At 48.8% G+C, this 14,841-nt stretch overlaps 1 protein-coding gene across 2 annotated transcripts in view; it reads right to left on the bottom strand.

The window, feature by feature from the left end:
* The window catches only part of LOC140389325 (low-density lipoprotein receptor-related protein 2-like), a 534,533-nt gene that overhangs the window by 229,729 nt on the left and 289,963 nt on the right, over nt 1-14,841 (bottom strand). For both annotated transcript variants that reach the window (XM_072473491.1, XM_072473499.1), the window contains 2 exons: nt 11,612-11,775; nt 8,641-8,784 (listed from right to left, as the gene is read on the bottom strand). In XM_072473491.1, the coding sequence (XP_072329592.1) occupies nt 8,641-8,784; nt 11,612-11,775 (308 nt within the window). The remainder of the gene's footprint in view (nt 1-8,640; nt 8,785-11,611; nt 11,776-14,841) is intronic.

Raw genomic sequence — 14,841 nt, 5'->3', positions numbered from 1 at the left:
GGCTAATTATAACAATATTAGGCAGAAACTGAAGAATCTAGATTGGGGCCAGAGGTTTGAGGACAAATCAACATCTGATTTGTGGGAGGCTTTCAAATGTCAGTTGATAGGATTCCAGGACCTGCATGTTCCTGTGAGGAAGAAGGATAAGTATGGCAAATTTTGGGAACCTTCGATAACTAGGGATATTGTCAAAAAGAAAAAGGAAACTCCAAAAGGGCTAGAAGGCTGGGAACAGATGATGCCCGTGAGGAATATAAAGAAATTAGGAAGGAACTTAAGCAAGGGGCCAGGAGGGCTAAAAGGGGTCACGAAAAGTCATTGGCAAACAGGATTAAGGAAAATCCCAAGGATTTTTATATGTATATAAAGAGCAAGAGTGTAGCCAGAGAATAGGTTGGCCCACTTAAGGACATGTAAGGGAATCTATGAGTGGAGCTAGAGGAAATGGGTGAGGTACTAAATGAGTATTTTGCATCAGTATTCACCAAAGAGAAAGACTTGGTGGATGATGAGTCTGGGTCACATTGAGGTCACAAAAGGTGTTGGGTGTCTTGAAAAACATTAAAGTAGATAAGTCCCCAGAGTCTGTTGATGGGATCTACCCCAGAATACTGAGGGAGGTAAGGGAGGAAATTGCTGGGGCCTTGACAAACATCTTTGTATCCTCACTGGCGACAGGAGAGATCCCAGAGGACTGGAGAATATCTAATTGTGTTCCTTTGTTTAAGAAGGGTCGCAAGGACTTCCGGGTGCGGCGATGACCAGCTAAGTTGCACGTTTCGGCAGCTCCCGGTGGACTTTTGGGCACTTAATAGGAGCCCCAACGGAAATTTTAACAGCTAAAAACACTGTGCGGTAAACCAGAAGGGAATCCCCCCTGGACACGGATGGAAAAAGGAGAGGAAAGTGGCCGGATTGCGGTGGATCCTCTAGAGCAGCGGCCAGGAAGGCAGGCACAAAGCAAGATGGCGTCGGAAGGAGGCAGTTTAATATGGGGCCCTGACCAACAAGAGTTCCTGCGGCGTTGCGTGGAAGAACTTAAAAAGGAGATGAAGAAGGAGCTGTTGGCCCCGATATTACAGGCGATTGAAGGGCTAAAGGAGGAGCAAAAGACCCGGGAGCAGGAGCTTCGGCAAAGTGAAGGCAAAGGCTGCTGAGAATGAGGACGACATACAGGGCCTGGTGGTGAAGACAGAGATGCACGAGGCACAACACAAAAGGTGTGTGAAAAGGCTGGAGGTGCTGGAGAATAATGCGAGGAGGAAGAATTTAAGGATTCTTGGTCTTCCCGAAGGTGCAGAAAGGGCAGACGTCGGGGCATATGCGAGCACGATGCTGCACTCGTTAATGGGATCGGAGGCCCCGACGGGCCCATTGGAGGTGGAGGGAGCCTATCGAGTTATGGCGCGAAGACCGAGGGCTGGAGAAATTCCTCGAGCAATAGTGGTGAGATTTCTCCGATATAAGGACAGAGAGATGGTCCTCAGATGGGCAAAGAAAACTCGGAGCAGTAGGTGGGTGAACGCGGTGATCAAGATTGGAGTGCGGAGGTGGCGAGGAGGGCAAGCTTTAATCGGGCCAAGGCGGTGCTGCACAAAAGGAAGGTTAAATTTGGAATACTGCAGCCGGCAAGACTGTGGGTCACACATCAAGGGAAACACCACTCCTTTGAAACGGCAGAAGAGGCGTGGACATTTATTGTCGAGGAGAAACTGGAATAAGTGGGCTAGAAAAAGAACGTTTGGGAAAAAGTGGTGGGGTGATTATGTGGGGTGAAGGGGGGGAAAAGGGGGAAGAGGTGATTTCCCAAGTTGTTAATCCTGCGACCCTGTAACTTTTCTCTCTTCCCCATGTCGTGGGGGAGGGAGGATGAGGAGCTGGAGGCGCCGGCCATTGGGGGCGGGGCCAAATGGCAAGCGCGGGCTTTGTTCCCGCGCTATGGTAATCATGGCGGGAAAAGGGAAGCAGGAAGCAGGGGGCCTCGCACAGTGTGAGCCGAGGTCACGGGGGGAAGCCGAGGTCGGCCAGAGTTTGCTGACTTCTGGGAGCAACATGGGGGGTGCAATTACACTAGTGAGGGATCTAGCGGGGGGGGGGATGTTAACTGGGTTGCTGCTGCTGGGGAGAAGGGGGAGCTAGTATGGGGTGGGGTGGTCGGGGCGGGAGGGCGCCGGTGTGGGGAGATACGGCTACGTGGGAACCGGGTGAGGAGCTGGATTGAAAAAGGAGATGGCTAGTCGACAAGGGGGGGGGGGGGGCGGTAAAGAGCCCCCCAACCCGGCTGATCACGTGGAATGTGAGAGGGCTGAATGGGCCGATAAAGAGGGCACGGGTACTCGCACACCTAAAGAAACTTAAGGCAGATGTGGTTATGCTGCAGGAGACGCATCTGAAACTGATAGACCAGGTCAGACTACGCAAAGGATGGGTGGGGCAGGTGTTTCATTCGGGGCTAGACGCAAAAAACAGAGGGGTGGCTATACTAGTGGGGAAGCGGGTAAAGTTTGAGGCAAAGACTATAGTGGCGGATAGTGGGGGCAGATACGTGATGGTGAATGGCAAATTGCAAGGGGAGGCGGTGGTCTTAGTGAACGTATATGCCCCGAACTGGGATGATGCCAACTTTATGAGGCGTATGTTAGGACGTATCCCAGACCTAGAGGTGGGGAAGTTGGTAATGGGTGGAGATTTTAATACGGTGCTGGACCCAGGGCTGGACAGATCAAGGTCCAGGACCGGAAGGAGGCCGGCTGCAGCTTGGGTGCTTAAGGACTTTATGGAGCAGATGGGAGGAGTAGACCCCTGGAGATTTAGTAGACCTAGGAGTAAGGAGTTTTCGTTTTTCTCCTATGTCCACGAAGATTATTCATGGATAGACTTTTTTGTTTTGGGAAGGGCACTGATCCCGAAGGTGACGGGGACGGAGTACACGGCTATAGCTATTTTGGATCACGCTCCACATTGGGTGGACCTGGAGATAGGGGAGGAAAAAGAACAGCATCCACCCTGGAGAATGGACATGGGATTATTGGCAGATGAGAGGGTGTGTTTAAGGGTGAGGGGGTGTATTGAAAGGTACTTGGAACTCAATGATAATGGGGAGGTTCAGGTGGGAGTGGTCTGGGAGGCACTGAAGGCAGTGGTTAGAGGGGAGCTGATATCTATTAGGGCACATAAAGGAAAGCAGGAGAGTAGGGAAAGGGAGCGGTTGTTGAAAGAACTTCTGAGGGTGGACAGACAATATGCGGAGGCACCGGAGGAGGGACTATACAGGGAAAGGCAAAGGCTACATGTAGAATTTGACTTGTTGACTACGGGTAATGCAGAGGCACAATGGAGGAAGGCACAGGGTGTACAGTACGAATATGTGGAGAAGGCGAGCAGGTTGCTGGCCCACCAACTGAGGAAAAGGGGAGCAGCGAGGGAGATAGGGGGGTGAGAGATGAGGAGGGAGAGATGGAGCGGGGAGCGGAGAGAGTGAATAGAGTGTTCAAGGCATTTTATGAAAGATTATATGAAGCTCAGCCCCCGGATGGGAAGGAGAGAATGATGTGCTTTCTGGATCAGCTGGAATTTCCTAAGGTGGAGGAGCAGGAGAGGGCGGGACTGGGAGCACAGATTGAGACGGAGGAAGTTGTGAAAGGGATTGGGAGCATGCAGGTGGGGAAGGCCCCGGGACCAGACGGATTCCCAGTGGAATTCTATAGGAAATATATGGACTTGCTGGCCCCGCTACTGATGAGAACCTTTAATGAGGCGAGGGAAAGGGGGCAGTTGCCCCCGACTATGTCAGAGGCAACGATATCGCTCCTCCTAAAGAAGGAAAAAGACCCACTGCAATGCGGGTCCTACAGGCCCATTTCCCTCCTGAATGTGGGCGCTAAGATTCTGGCCAAGGTAATGGCAATGAGGATAGAGGATTGTGTCCCGGGGGTGGTTCATGAGGACCAAACTGGGTTTGTGAAGAGGAGACAGCTGAATACAAATATACGGAGGCTGCTAGGGGTAATGATGATGCCCCCACCAGAGGGGGAAGCGGAGATAGTGGTGGTGATGGATGCCGAGAAAGCATTTGATAGAGTGGAGTGGGATTATTTGTGGGAGGTGCTGAGGAGATTTGGAGATGGGTATATCAGATGGGTACAGTTGCTGTATAGGGCCCCGATGGCGAGCGTGGTCACGAATGGACGGGGGTCTGATTATTTTCGGCTCCACAGAGGGACGAGGCAGGGATGTCCTCTGTCCCCGTTATTGTTTGCACTGGCGATTGAGCCCCTGGCCATAGCATTGAGGGGTTCCAGGAAGTGGAGGGGAGTACTCAGGGGGGGAGAAGAACACTGGGTACCTCTGTATGCGGATGATTTGTTGTTATATGCGGCGGACCCGGCGGAGGGGATGCCAGAGATAATGCGGATACTTGGGGAGTTTGGGGATTTTTCAGGGTATAAATTGAACATGGGGAAAAGTGAGTTGTTTGTGGTGCATCCAGGGGAGCAGAGCAGAGAAATAGAGGATTTACCGTTGAGGAAGGTAACAAGGGACTTCCGGTACTTGGGGATCCAGATAGCCAAGAATTGGGGTACATTACATAGGCTTAATTTAACGCGGTTGGTGGAACAGATGGAGGAGGACTTTAAGAGATGGGACATGGTGTTCCTGTCAATGGCAGGTAGGGGGCAGGCGGTTAAAATGGTGGTCCTCCCGAGATTCCTTTTTGTGTTTCAGTGCCTCCCGGTGGTGGTCACGAAGGCTTTTTTCAAAAGAATCGAGAAGAGTATTATGAGTTTTGTGTGGGCCGGGAAGACCCCAAGAGTGAGGAGGGGATTTTTGCAACGTAGTAGGGACAGGGGGGGCTGGCACTACCGAGCCTAAGTGAGTACTACTGGACCGCCAATATTTCAATGGTGTGTAAGTGGATGGGAGAAGGGGAGGGAGCGGCGTGGAAGAGATTGGAGAGGGCGTCCTGCAGGGGGACTAGCCTACAAGCAATGGTGACGGCACCGTTGCCGTTCTCACCGAAGAAATACACCACAAGCCCGGTGGTGGTGGCTACATTGAAAATTTGGGGGCAGTGGAGACGGCATAGGGGAAGGACGGGAGCCTCGGTGCGGTCCCCGATAAGAAATAACCATAGGTTTGTTCCGGGGTGAATGGATGGGGGATTTGGAGCATGGCAAAACAGCAGGGGTAGCACAATTGAGAGATCGGTTCGTAGATGGGACGTTTGCGAGTCTGGGAGCACTGACGGAAAAATATGGGTTGCCCCAAGGGAATGCATTTCGGTATATGCAACTGAGGGCTTTTGCGAGGCAACAGATGAGGGAATTCCCGCAGCTCCCGATGCAGGAGGTGCAGGATAGAGTGATCTCAGAGACATGGGTGGGGGATGGTAAGGTGTTGGACATATATAGGGAAATGAGGGACGAGGGGGAGATCATGGTAGATGAGCTGAAAGGGAAATGGGAAGAAGAGCTGGGGGAGGAGATTGAGGAGGGGCTGTGGGCTGATGCCCTACATAGGGTAAACTCATCGTCCTTGTGTGTCAGGCTAAGCCTGATACAATTTAAGGTGTTACACAGGGCGCATATGACTGGAGCACGGCTCAGTAAATTTTTGGGGTTAGAGGATAGGTGTGCGAGATGCTCGAGAAGCCCAGCGAATCACACCCACATGTTCTGGTCATGCCCGGCACTACAGGGGTTCTGGGTGGGGGTGGCAAAGGTGCTTTTGAAGGTGGTGGGGGTCTAGGTCGAACCAAGCTGGGGGTTGGCTATATTCGGGGTTGCAGAAGAGCCGGGAGTGCAGGAGGCGAGAGAGGCTGATGTTTAGGTCTTTGCGTCCCTAGTAGCCCGGCGCAGGATATTGTTAATGTGGAAGGAAGCCAAACCCCCCGGTGTGGAGACCTGGATAAACGACATGGCAGGGTTTATAAAGTTAGAACGGATTAAGTTCGTATTAAGGGGTTCGGCTCAAGGGTTCACCAGGCGGTGGCAACCGTTCGTCGACTACCTCACAGAAAGATAGAGGGAATGGAAAAGAAGAAGACAACAGCAGCAACCCAGGGGGGGGGGGGGGGGGGGGAGGAATCGGACGGACTCTCAGGGATGTTATTGTATATGTATAGACATTTGTTATAGGTAATTGTATATTGGACTGTTGGATTGTATCTTTGGAGAGTATCTATTTTTGACAAGGCAGTTGCCATTTAGTTTTGTTTTGTTTATGTTTCTGTTCATATATTATTTATTTATTTGTTTAAAACTGGCCACTGTTATTTATATTGCTTTATTGTTGTTTAAAAGAAACACTACGTACTGTTTTGTTTGGCCAAAAAATCTTGAATAAAATATTTTTTTTTTAAAAAGAAGGGTCGCAAGGATAATCCAGGAAATTACAGGCCGGTGAGACTTCTGTCAGTGGTAGGGAAATTATTCGAGAGGATTCTTCAAGACAAGATTTACTCCCATTTGGAAGCAAGTGGACATATTAGCGAGAGACAGTATGGTTTTTTGAATGGGAGGTCGTGTCTCACTAACTTGATCGAGTTTTTCAAGGAAGTGATGAAAATTATTGCTGAAGATAGGGCAGTGGATGTCATCTACATGGACTTCAGTAAGGCCTTCTGATAAGGTCCCTCACGGCAGACTGGTACAGACGGTGAAGTCACATGGGATCAGAGGTGAGCTGGCAAGAAGATAGAGGGTAGGAGTGGAAGAATACTTTTCTAAATGGAGGGCTGTTACTAATGGTGTTCCACAAGGAACAGTGCTGGGACCTTTGCTGTTTGTAGTATATATAAATGCTTTGGAGGAAAATGCAACTGGTTTGAATAGTAAATTTGCAGATGACAAAAGGTTTGTGGAATTGCGGATAGCGATGAGGACAGTCAGGAGATACAGCAGATATAGATTGGTTAGAGACTTCAGCGGAGAGATGGCAGATGGAGTTTAATCCGGACAAATGTGAGGTAATGCATTTTGGAAGGTCTAATACAGGTGGAAAATATACAGAAAATGGCAGAACCCTTAAGTGTATTGATAGGCAGAGGAATCTGGGTGTACAGGTTCACAGGTCACTGAAAGTGGCAACGCAGGTGGAGAAGGTAGTCAATAAGGCATACGGCATGCTTACCTTCACCAGCCAGGGCATTGAGTTTAAAAATTGGCAAGTCATGCTGCAGCTGTATAGAATCTTAGTTAAGCCACACTTGTAATATATAGTGTTCAATTCTGGTCACCATAATACCAGAAGGATGTGGAGGCTTTGGAGAGGGTGCAGAAGAGGGCATTAGCTATGAGGAGAGGTTGGATAAACTCGGTTTGTTCTCCCTGGAATGACAGAGGTTGAGGAGTGACTTGATAGAGGTCTACAAAATTATGAGGGGCATGGACAGAGTAGATAGTCAGAAGCTTTTTCCCAGGATGGAAGAGTCAATTACTAGGGGACATAGGTATAAGGTGCGAGCGGCAAAGTTTAGAAGAGATGTGCGGAATCAGCTTTGTGTCTCTGTTGCATTTCATTTCATTTCTGCCTGATACATCTTTCGGTTTAACCCATTCCCCGACCTTTGGAAAAGGTAGACAGAATATTAAAATCTACTTGGATCCTTTACAGTGCTTGCCCCCTCATAGGATCATAGAATTTACAGTGCAGAAGGAGGCCATTCGGCCCATCTCATGCAGCAAATTATTTATATGTAGCCAAATTCCTTCAAATTTAACCTTTTAGCCAGACCTTCCACATCTTCTCCATTAAACTAGGCATTGACATAAAACCAAAGCTGTGATGAGTGTGTCTGTTAATTATTCAAATTGCACTACCTTGCAAATTTGTTTACAATCGGTTTAGTTCGCTGTGGGCTAGATTTGACCCAGCAGGCAGCCTTCTTTCACAGATATTCTTGTGAGCACAAATTAAGGTTTATTATAACTTTGAAATACTAAATTGAAGTATAAAATTTTCCAGTGTCACAATGGTGAAGAAAGCCAAATTTTAATGAGCGGTTGTAAATGCCACAAACAGAAAAGCAAGGCATAATTTATCCAGAAGTCTGTTAGATGCATTTTCTCTCTCTTCATGTAGTGTACAAGGTAGACTGAGTTGTGCTAATCATGGCTAATGCCATGATATCATTATGGGGTAAGGCAAGAAGAAAGGCCCCAAGAATATCTCTCAAAGAAGAATCACATTGGGCTCAAAATGTTAACTCTGTTTCCCTTCCACAGATGCTGCCAGCCCTATTGAGTTTTTTGAGCACTTCCTGCTTTTATTTCACATCTCCCGCATCTGCAGTAGATTACCTCAGCTGGAACAAGGATTGAAACTGCACAGTTGGCACTATTCTCCACCACACTCCACCACATCTAGTCAACTGAACCAACCAACCATTACAGCCTACTAATTGGTATCAACATTTATTTACATTAAGTAATATCATTTGCATCATAATATGTAGGTCGGGACAAAATTAAATATAATGAATAATAAATTACTTTCATAAAAATAAACTTAATTAAATGAAATGTGGTAGAAACAGTTATCTGCTTTTGTAAATATACCATACTTTCCTGCTTTGCTATGCCAAAAGTTACCTTTTTTTTCTCAATGCAGGGAAGAATGAATTGAAAGTGTACTGACCTCAATGGATTGTTGTTCAAAATTGGTATAGTAAAGGTTCATAGAGATCCAATCAAAAGCCAAGCCCATTGGGGAACCAATAGTCGAAGCTGGTGCAAATATGGTCCTATTAGTTCCATCTGACCTTACACTGTGAATTTCTCCCTAAAAGAACATAAATCACAGTAAGGAAAACTCACACAATCTCAGAAGCCGAGGGGAAATAATTAATGTTTCTTCCACACTTACAAATCCTCTTCTTACTAGTGTGATTCTAGGCACACTCGTAAAGAAGGAAATCCTTAAATCCTCCTAAGTACTTAGAAACAGTTCACTAGGTCCAAAACATAAGCCCGTATTAGCAAACTCCTTCCTTCATACACTCAATAGCTGATAATGCCTCGTACTCTGAAAAAAACAAATCATCCACCTGGCAATAGATCAGGACTGTCTTTCCTCCAACTATACTATTTCTCGTTGCCAGGGGATGATTATTCTAAACCCAAGTATTACAGGAGGGAGAGCCCATCTATTTCCATTGCGTGCTTTTCTCTAATAGAACCATAAACTAAGCATTGTGCGAAGTTAGGGAATCTGTCTTCCATAGGCTTATCAGACCATCATGCATGTGTTAGTCCTCACTTCTGAGGATTCCTAAATCGTTAAATCAAGGCTACCTTTGTTGAAACAGATTCTCACAACACTGAGAAGGATTTTAAAGCAGGATTGCTGGATACAGTTAACATCCTCCAAACAATGCATGTTCAGAGCTGCTTTACCCCCTCCTGCAACTTTAGTAATCATGCCACAACCCACATTTAGAGAAGCTGACATTAGGATTATCAGATGTCTTTGGAGTAGCACAAAAAAACATACAAAATACAATTTTCACATCAGATCTGAGTGAGGGGAAGGCATTACCGAGCTTCAAGTACTGTTAATGGGAGGTGCATATACCACTCAAATTTAGGCCATGAAACCTTCATATCAAAATACATCCTTGAGAAAAAAAATCAATTCATGCAGAGTAACTTAGTCCCTTGACCTTAATTTCACTCAGTTGTTAACAATATGGTTCTCCTCACATTATGTCAGAGATGAGGAGATAAGATCAGTGTAGATGACAGAAAACAATAAACAACACCACATACCCCGAGATAAAAAAATCATAACAGAGGACATTAATGAAAGAGAAAAAACACAGCACCAGTAGAAAAGGGCAAAAATATAAACAGGAAATAGCAAGGCATTTTGATAAACTAATCCTACAAATGAACCGTTGGATAATTGACCGTAACCAGAGCCTCAAAAGCAAACATATAGGGCATAATTCTCCCCCCCCCCACGCCGGGTGGGAATATCGCTGGGGCACTGCGCGAATCACGCAACGCTGCCCCGACCCCTGCACCCCCCACACCCCCCGCCCCGAAACAAGCGCCGCGCGCAAATGGCGAGCAGCGATTCTCCGGCCTGGACGGGCCGAGCGGCCACTACGACATGACAGGTTCCTTCCAGCGTCGTCCACCCCTGGTCGCTGCCGACGGGAACTCTGCGGGAATGCTGGGGGGGGGGGGGGTGGCCTGTGGGGGGGGTGAGGGGGGCTCCTTCACCAGGGGGGGCCTCCGATGGGGTCTGGCCCGCGATCGGGGCCCACCGAGCGGCGGGCGGGCCTTCCCCCCCCCCCCGGGCCTACCTCCTTCTGCGTGGCCCCAGAACACCGGCGCCATGTTGGTGAGGGGCCGCGCGCGTAAAAAGTTCCCCGCACATGCGCAGGATGGCGCGGCCCAACTGCGCATGCGCGGGAATGGGCTGCCCCCAACTGCGCATGCGCGGGTTGGGGCCACGTAAGGACGCTGGAGTGGCGTGAACCACTCCAGCGCCGTGCTGGCCCCCTATGGGGGCCAGAATAGGTCGTGCCCGGGCCCTGTTCGCGCCGCCGTGAAACACGACGGCGTTCACGATGGAGTGGGCACTTAGTCCTGGGAGCGGAGAATCCCGCCCATAATCAGAAACCCTCACAGATATCAGCACTCCCTCAATTCTGGCCTCTTAAGCATTTCTAAACATAACTGCTCCAGCATTGGTGGCTTCAGATGCCTAAGCCTCAAGCTCTGGAACTCCCCCCTTGCACCTCTTCACCTCGCTTTCCCCCTTTGAGACAATTCTTAAAATCTACCTCTTTGACCAAGCTTTTTGTCATCTGCCCTGATTTCTCCTTATGCAGCTCGGTGTCATAATTTACTTTGTAATGTTCCTGTGAAATCAGAATAAGTCCACAACAACCGATACACACAAAAACACAAGACCAGGAAAATAATGCTAAACCACACACAAGAATACAGGTCTGCTTAGCCATCGTCACAGCACGGCACCGCAGACAAAAGTGCAAACTGAATCCCTCTGCCACTGTAAAATAACAATAAAAATACTGCAAGTATTATAAACACAGAATGGGATTCTCAAGTCCCGCCCAAGGTTAACGGACCTTTTGCTTGTCCGTCAAGTTCCCTGTTCCGCCTGCGACAATTCCCGCAGCGGATTAGAGCGGAAGATTTAGACTTCTCGCTGCTGTGAAACCCATGGCAAGGATGCACCATCGGCAGCACTGTAAGATCCCACCAGTGTGAATGACCAGAACATCCCGCCCACTGTTATAACGTTGGATTTTCCCTTAAATTATATCTTCTTGTGCACATAATTTATAAGTGAGTGATAAGTACATCGGGGGAACCAGCTTCTATGAGTTACTGGTTCCGGCAATGTAAGGGAGGAAAATTAGCAGAAGTGGTAATGGCTAATTTACTAAAGCAACATAGGTTAATGATTATTGATTTGGCCTCAGCCAACTCAGGAGCATAAAGTGCACAGCAGATATGAAAGAAATTCAGTCCAGTAGTGCAAACAGCATGTTGAATAGCACTTATTTGTCATCACTTTCCAATTGCAAGTTATCTCTACCTCTTTCAATCTGAAGAGAACAATCTGTACTTACTGGATGTTCTATCCAATATAGTGCCTCTGCTTCATCAAAGTCAACATCGTAACCATTATTGACTCCAGCAATAGGAACCATGGCATCACTAGTTTTGTCATCAGGGTCTAGAGAAATGCCAAAGATGACGCTGTCTCTCACTACAATTAGGAACGGCTGTTCAACTAGAAATGATAAACGAAAATACTTTCAAATTCTTGAGTAAATTAAAAAATCTTATAATAATCTAAGGCTCTCCCAAAAGAGAGATATAACAACAGAAGATCCCTGCTGATGTAATCTCAGACATTAATCACATAATGAGGCTGAGGTGAGAGTCCAGAAATCCATTAGATTTTTGAAACACGTGCATCCCAGGGGAAACACTTCTTGATTGACAGCATGGGTTCTCTGATCTATGCTGACAATTTCACATTGTTTATTCATTTACACAAGATAAAGGTTTCAAATGCTTATACTTTCAGCTATTGATAGGTTGAAAGGTCTGGAGGATTGACACTTATATTGGGCTGCTGTAAAAATGAGCTTTTTAAAGAAAGTAAAAGTTATCAATAAATTACTTTCTTGAAGCTTTTTTTCACCCATCCTGTGAGTATAGGGGGCGGGATTCTCTGATCCCGCGCTGGGTCGGAGAATCGCCGGAGGGGGCGCGAATCCCGTGACGCCACTCCAACGCCGGGCCACCGATTCTCCGCTCAACGTGGCCCCCTCCCGGCAATTCTCCGTGCTGAATGCCCGCCGGGTTCAAACGAGTCCCACCAGCGTCGTTCATGTGTGGTCCTACCGGGCGGGACCTTGGCTTTCTGCCTGCGGGAGCCGTCCTGGTGGGGAGGAGGGGGGATCCGACTCCGGGGGGGGGCCTCCACGGTGGCCAGGTCCGCGATTGGGGGCTACCGGTCGGGGGGCGGGCTAATTCCGGGGTGGGGGGGGGCCTAGGTTCCGTCGCGCCGGGCCCCTGTAGGGCTCCGCCATGTTGCCCAGGGCCCAGCGCGGAGATGGCAATCCATGCGCATGTGCGGACCCGCGCTGCCCATACTGGCGCCCGTATCGGCAGCTGGAGCTGCTTGAAGCGCTCCAGTGCCATGCTGGCCCCCTGTGCACCGCAGAATCACTGCTGCTAGCGACCAGATGACCCCGTCGTAAAACGCTCCGGTGTTTACAACGGCGTCAACATGTAGCCCTTATCGGAAAATCCCGCCCAGCATTCATTGCTTCTATGCAGTGAATGGCATGGGGCAATAGCAGGTGTTGGGGCTGGGTGGTAGGCATACCTTGGCTTGGAGGTATGAGGGGCCACAGGGGATCAATAGTTTGGCATGGAAGGCATAAGGAGGACCATTTGAACTTAACTTTCAAAAGGTTCCCTTCGGCAGACTATGGTTCATGAAATCTCTGAGGTGCCTTGAACCATGACACTTTGAAAAGCTGGTCCAACTCCATGAAAATCATGGAGGCTTTGGACATGCCTATCCCGGCAATGGAGCTGGCTAGGTCTGTAGTGCAGGGTGCGGAATGATGACCCAAACCAGGCAGCATCTTTTAAAGGCACTCCTGAAAATCAGAAACCGCAAGAATGGGATTGGGAATCCTGCAATTGGGACCCATCTGCCATATTTAAAAGGGTTCCCCGACTCGGCAAAAATCCAGCCCATCATGTGAAACATATCCTAATGAGTTTTTAAGATTGTGTTCTTATGAATTTGTACCTAACACGACTGTAATAAAGCTTTGGGCAAGCCAAGAAAAAACTTCCTGCTGAAAATCATTGTTGGCAGCAAGTAGTTTACATTTTCAACAGGGATTAAGTTATCACTAAACTGCTATTGAGGATCAAACATATCAATTAAGCAATCAGTCCAGATCTTTCAGCAGCAAATACATTTTCAACATTTGCTGTTATCTACAATGCTCCCCAGGATATAATTGGAACAGCAATGAAAGTGCAGGTAATCAAAGGAATAAAAAACTAGTGAATGGATCATAAGGTGTTGAAAGTAATTCCCAGAGGAGAAATACGAACACAATTTCAAAAGTAAACTGACTTAGAAATTGGAATTATTTCAATGTGCAGCAAGAGTTCTTGCATTCTAGGTGAGAGCCTCTACAGCATGAGAATAATAGTGCAAGACAAAATGAAATTTGAGCTTTCAATAAACACTAGCAGAGATAACAGGATCGGAGAGAACACAATTTCAAGCAGTAACAGTTAAATCCAACAGGCAATTAAACTACTGAGCACTAATGTTGGATTCCTATTGTAAAAGGCAGAGAGATGGGGCGGGATTCTCCCCTACCCGGCAGGGCAGGGGTTTCCGGCGTAATGAGTGGCGGGAACCACTCCGGTGTTGGGCCGCCCCAAAGGTGTGGAGACCGCACCTTTAGGGGCCAAGTCCTAACCTTGAGGGGCTGGGCCCGCGCCGGAGTGGTTTCCGCTCCGCCGGCTGATGGGAAAGGCCTTTGGCGCCACGCCAGCCGGCGCCGAAAGGTCTTCGCCGGGCGACGCATGCGCGGGAGCGTCAGACGCCGCTCACGGCATCCCCGCACATGCGCAGGGGAGGGGGTCTCTTCCGCCTCTGCCATATTGAAGACCATGGCGAAGGCAGAAGAAAAAGAGTGCCCCCACGGCACAGGCCCTGCGGATCGGTGGGCCCCGATCGCGGGCCAGGCCACCATGGGAGCATCCCCCGGGGCCAGATCGCCCCGCGCCCCCCCCCCCCACCGGACCCCGGAGCCCGCCCGCGCCGCCTGCTCCCGCCGTTCAAAAGGTGGTTGAATCCACGCTGGCGGGAGAGGGTTGGCAGCGGCGGGACTTCGGCGCATCGCGGGCCAGAGAATCACCAGGGGTGGGCCCGCCGACCGGCGCGATTCCCTCCGACTGGCGTGGCGCGATTCCCACCCCCGCCAATTCTCTGGCGGCGGAGAATTCGGGACACGGCGGGGGCGGGATTCACGCCAGCCCCGGCGATTCTCCGACCCGGCGGGGGGTCGGAGAATCGCGCCCATGATCTCTGAAGCCATTTCAATATCCAATTTTATCAGAAGAGATTATCCAGAGCCATCCAATTTATTTAATTTATAAGGAGCAGAACAATATTTCCAGACAGGGTTAATTCAGGATTAAAGAAATCTGAAGCTGTACCACTAGAAGTAGGTGGCACAAATAATAATAATAATTTTTATTGTCACAAGTAAGCTTACATTAACACTCAATGAAGTTGCTGTGAAAAGCC

This window comes from Scyliorhinus torazame, chromosome 2 (genome assembly GCF_047496885.1).
Source record: "Scyliorhinus torazame isolate Kashiwa2021f chromosome 2, sScyTor2.1, whole genome shotgun sequence".
NCBI lineage: Eukaryota > Metazoa > Chordata > Chondrichthyes > Carcharhiniformes > Scyliorhinidae > Scyliorhinus > Scyliorhinus torazame.
This window is presented reverse-complemented; position numbering and strand designations above follow the sequence as displayed.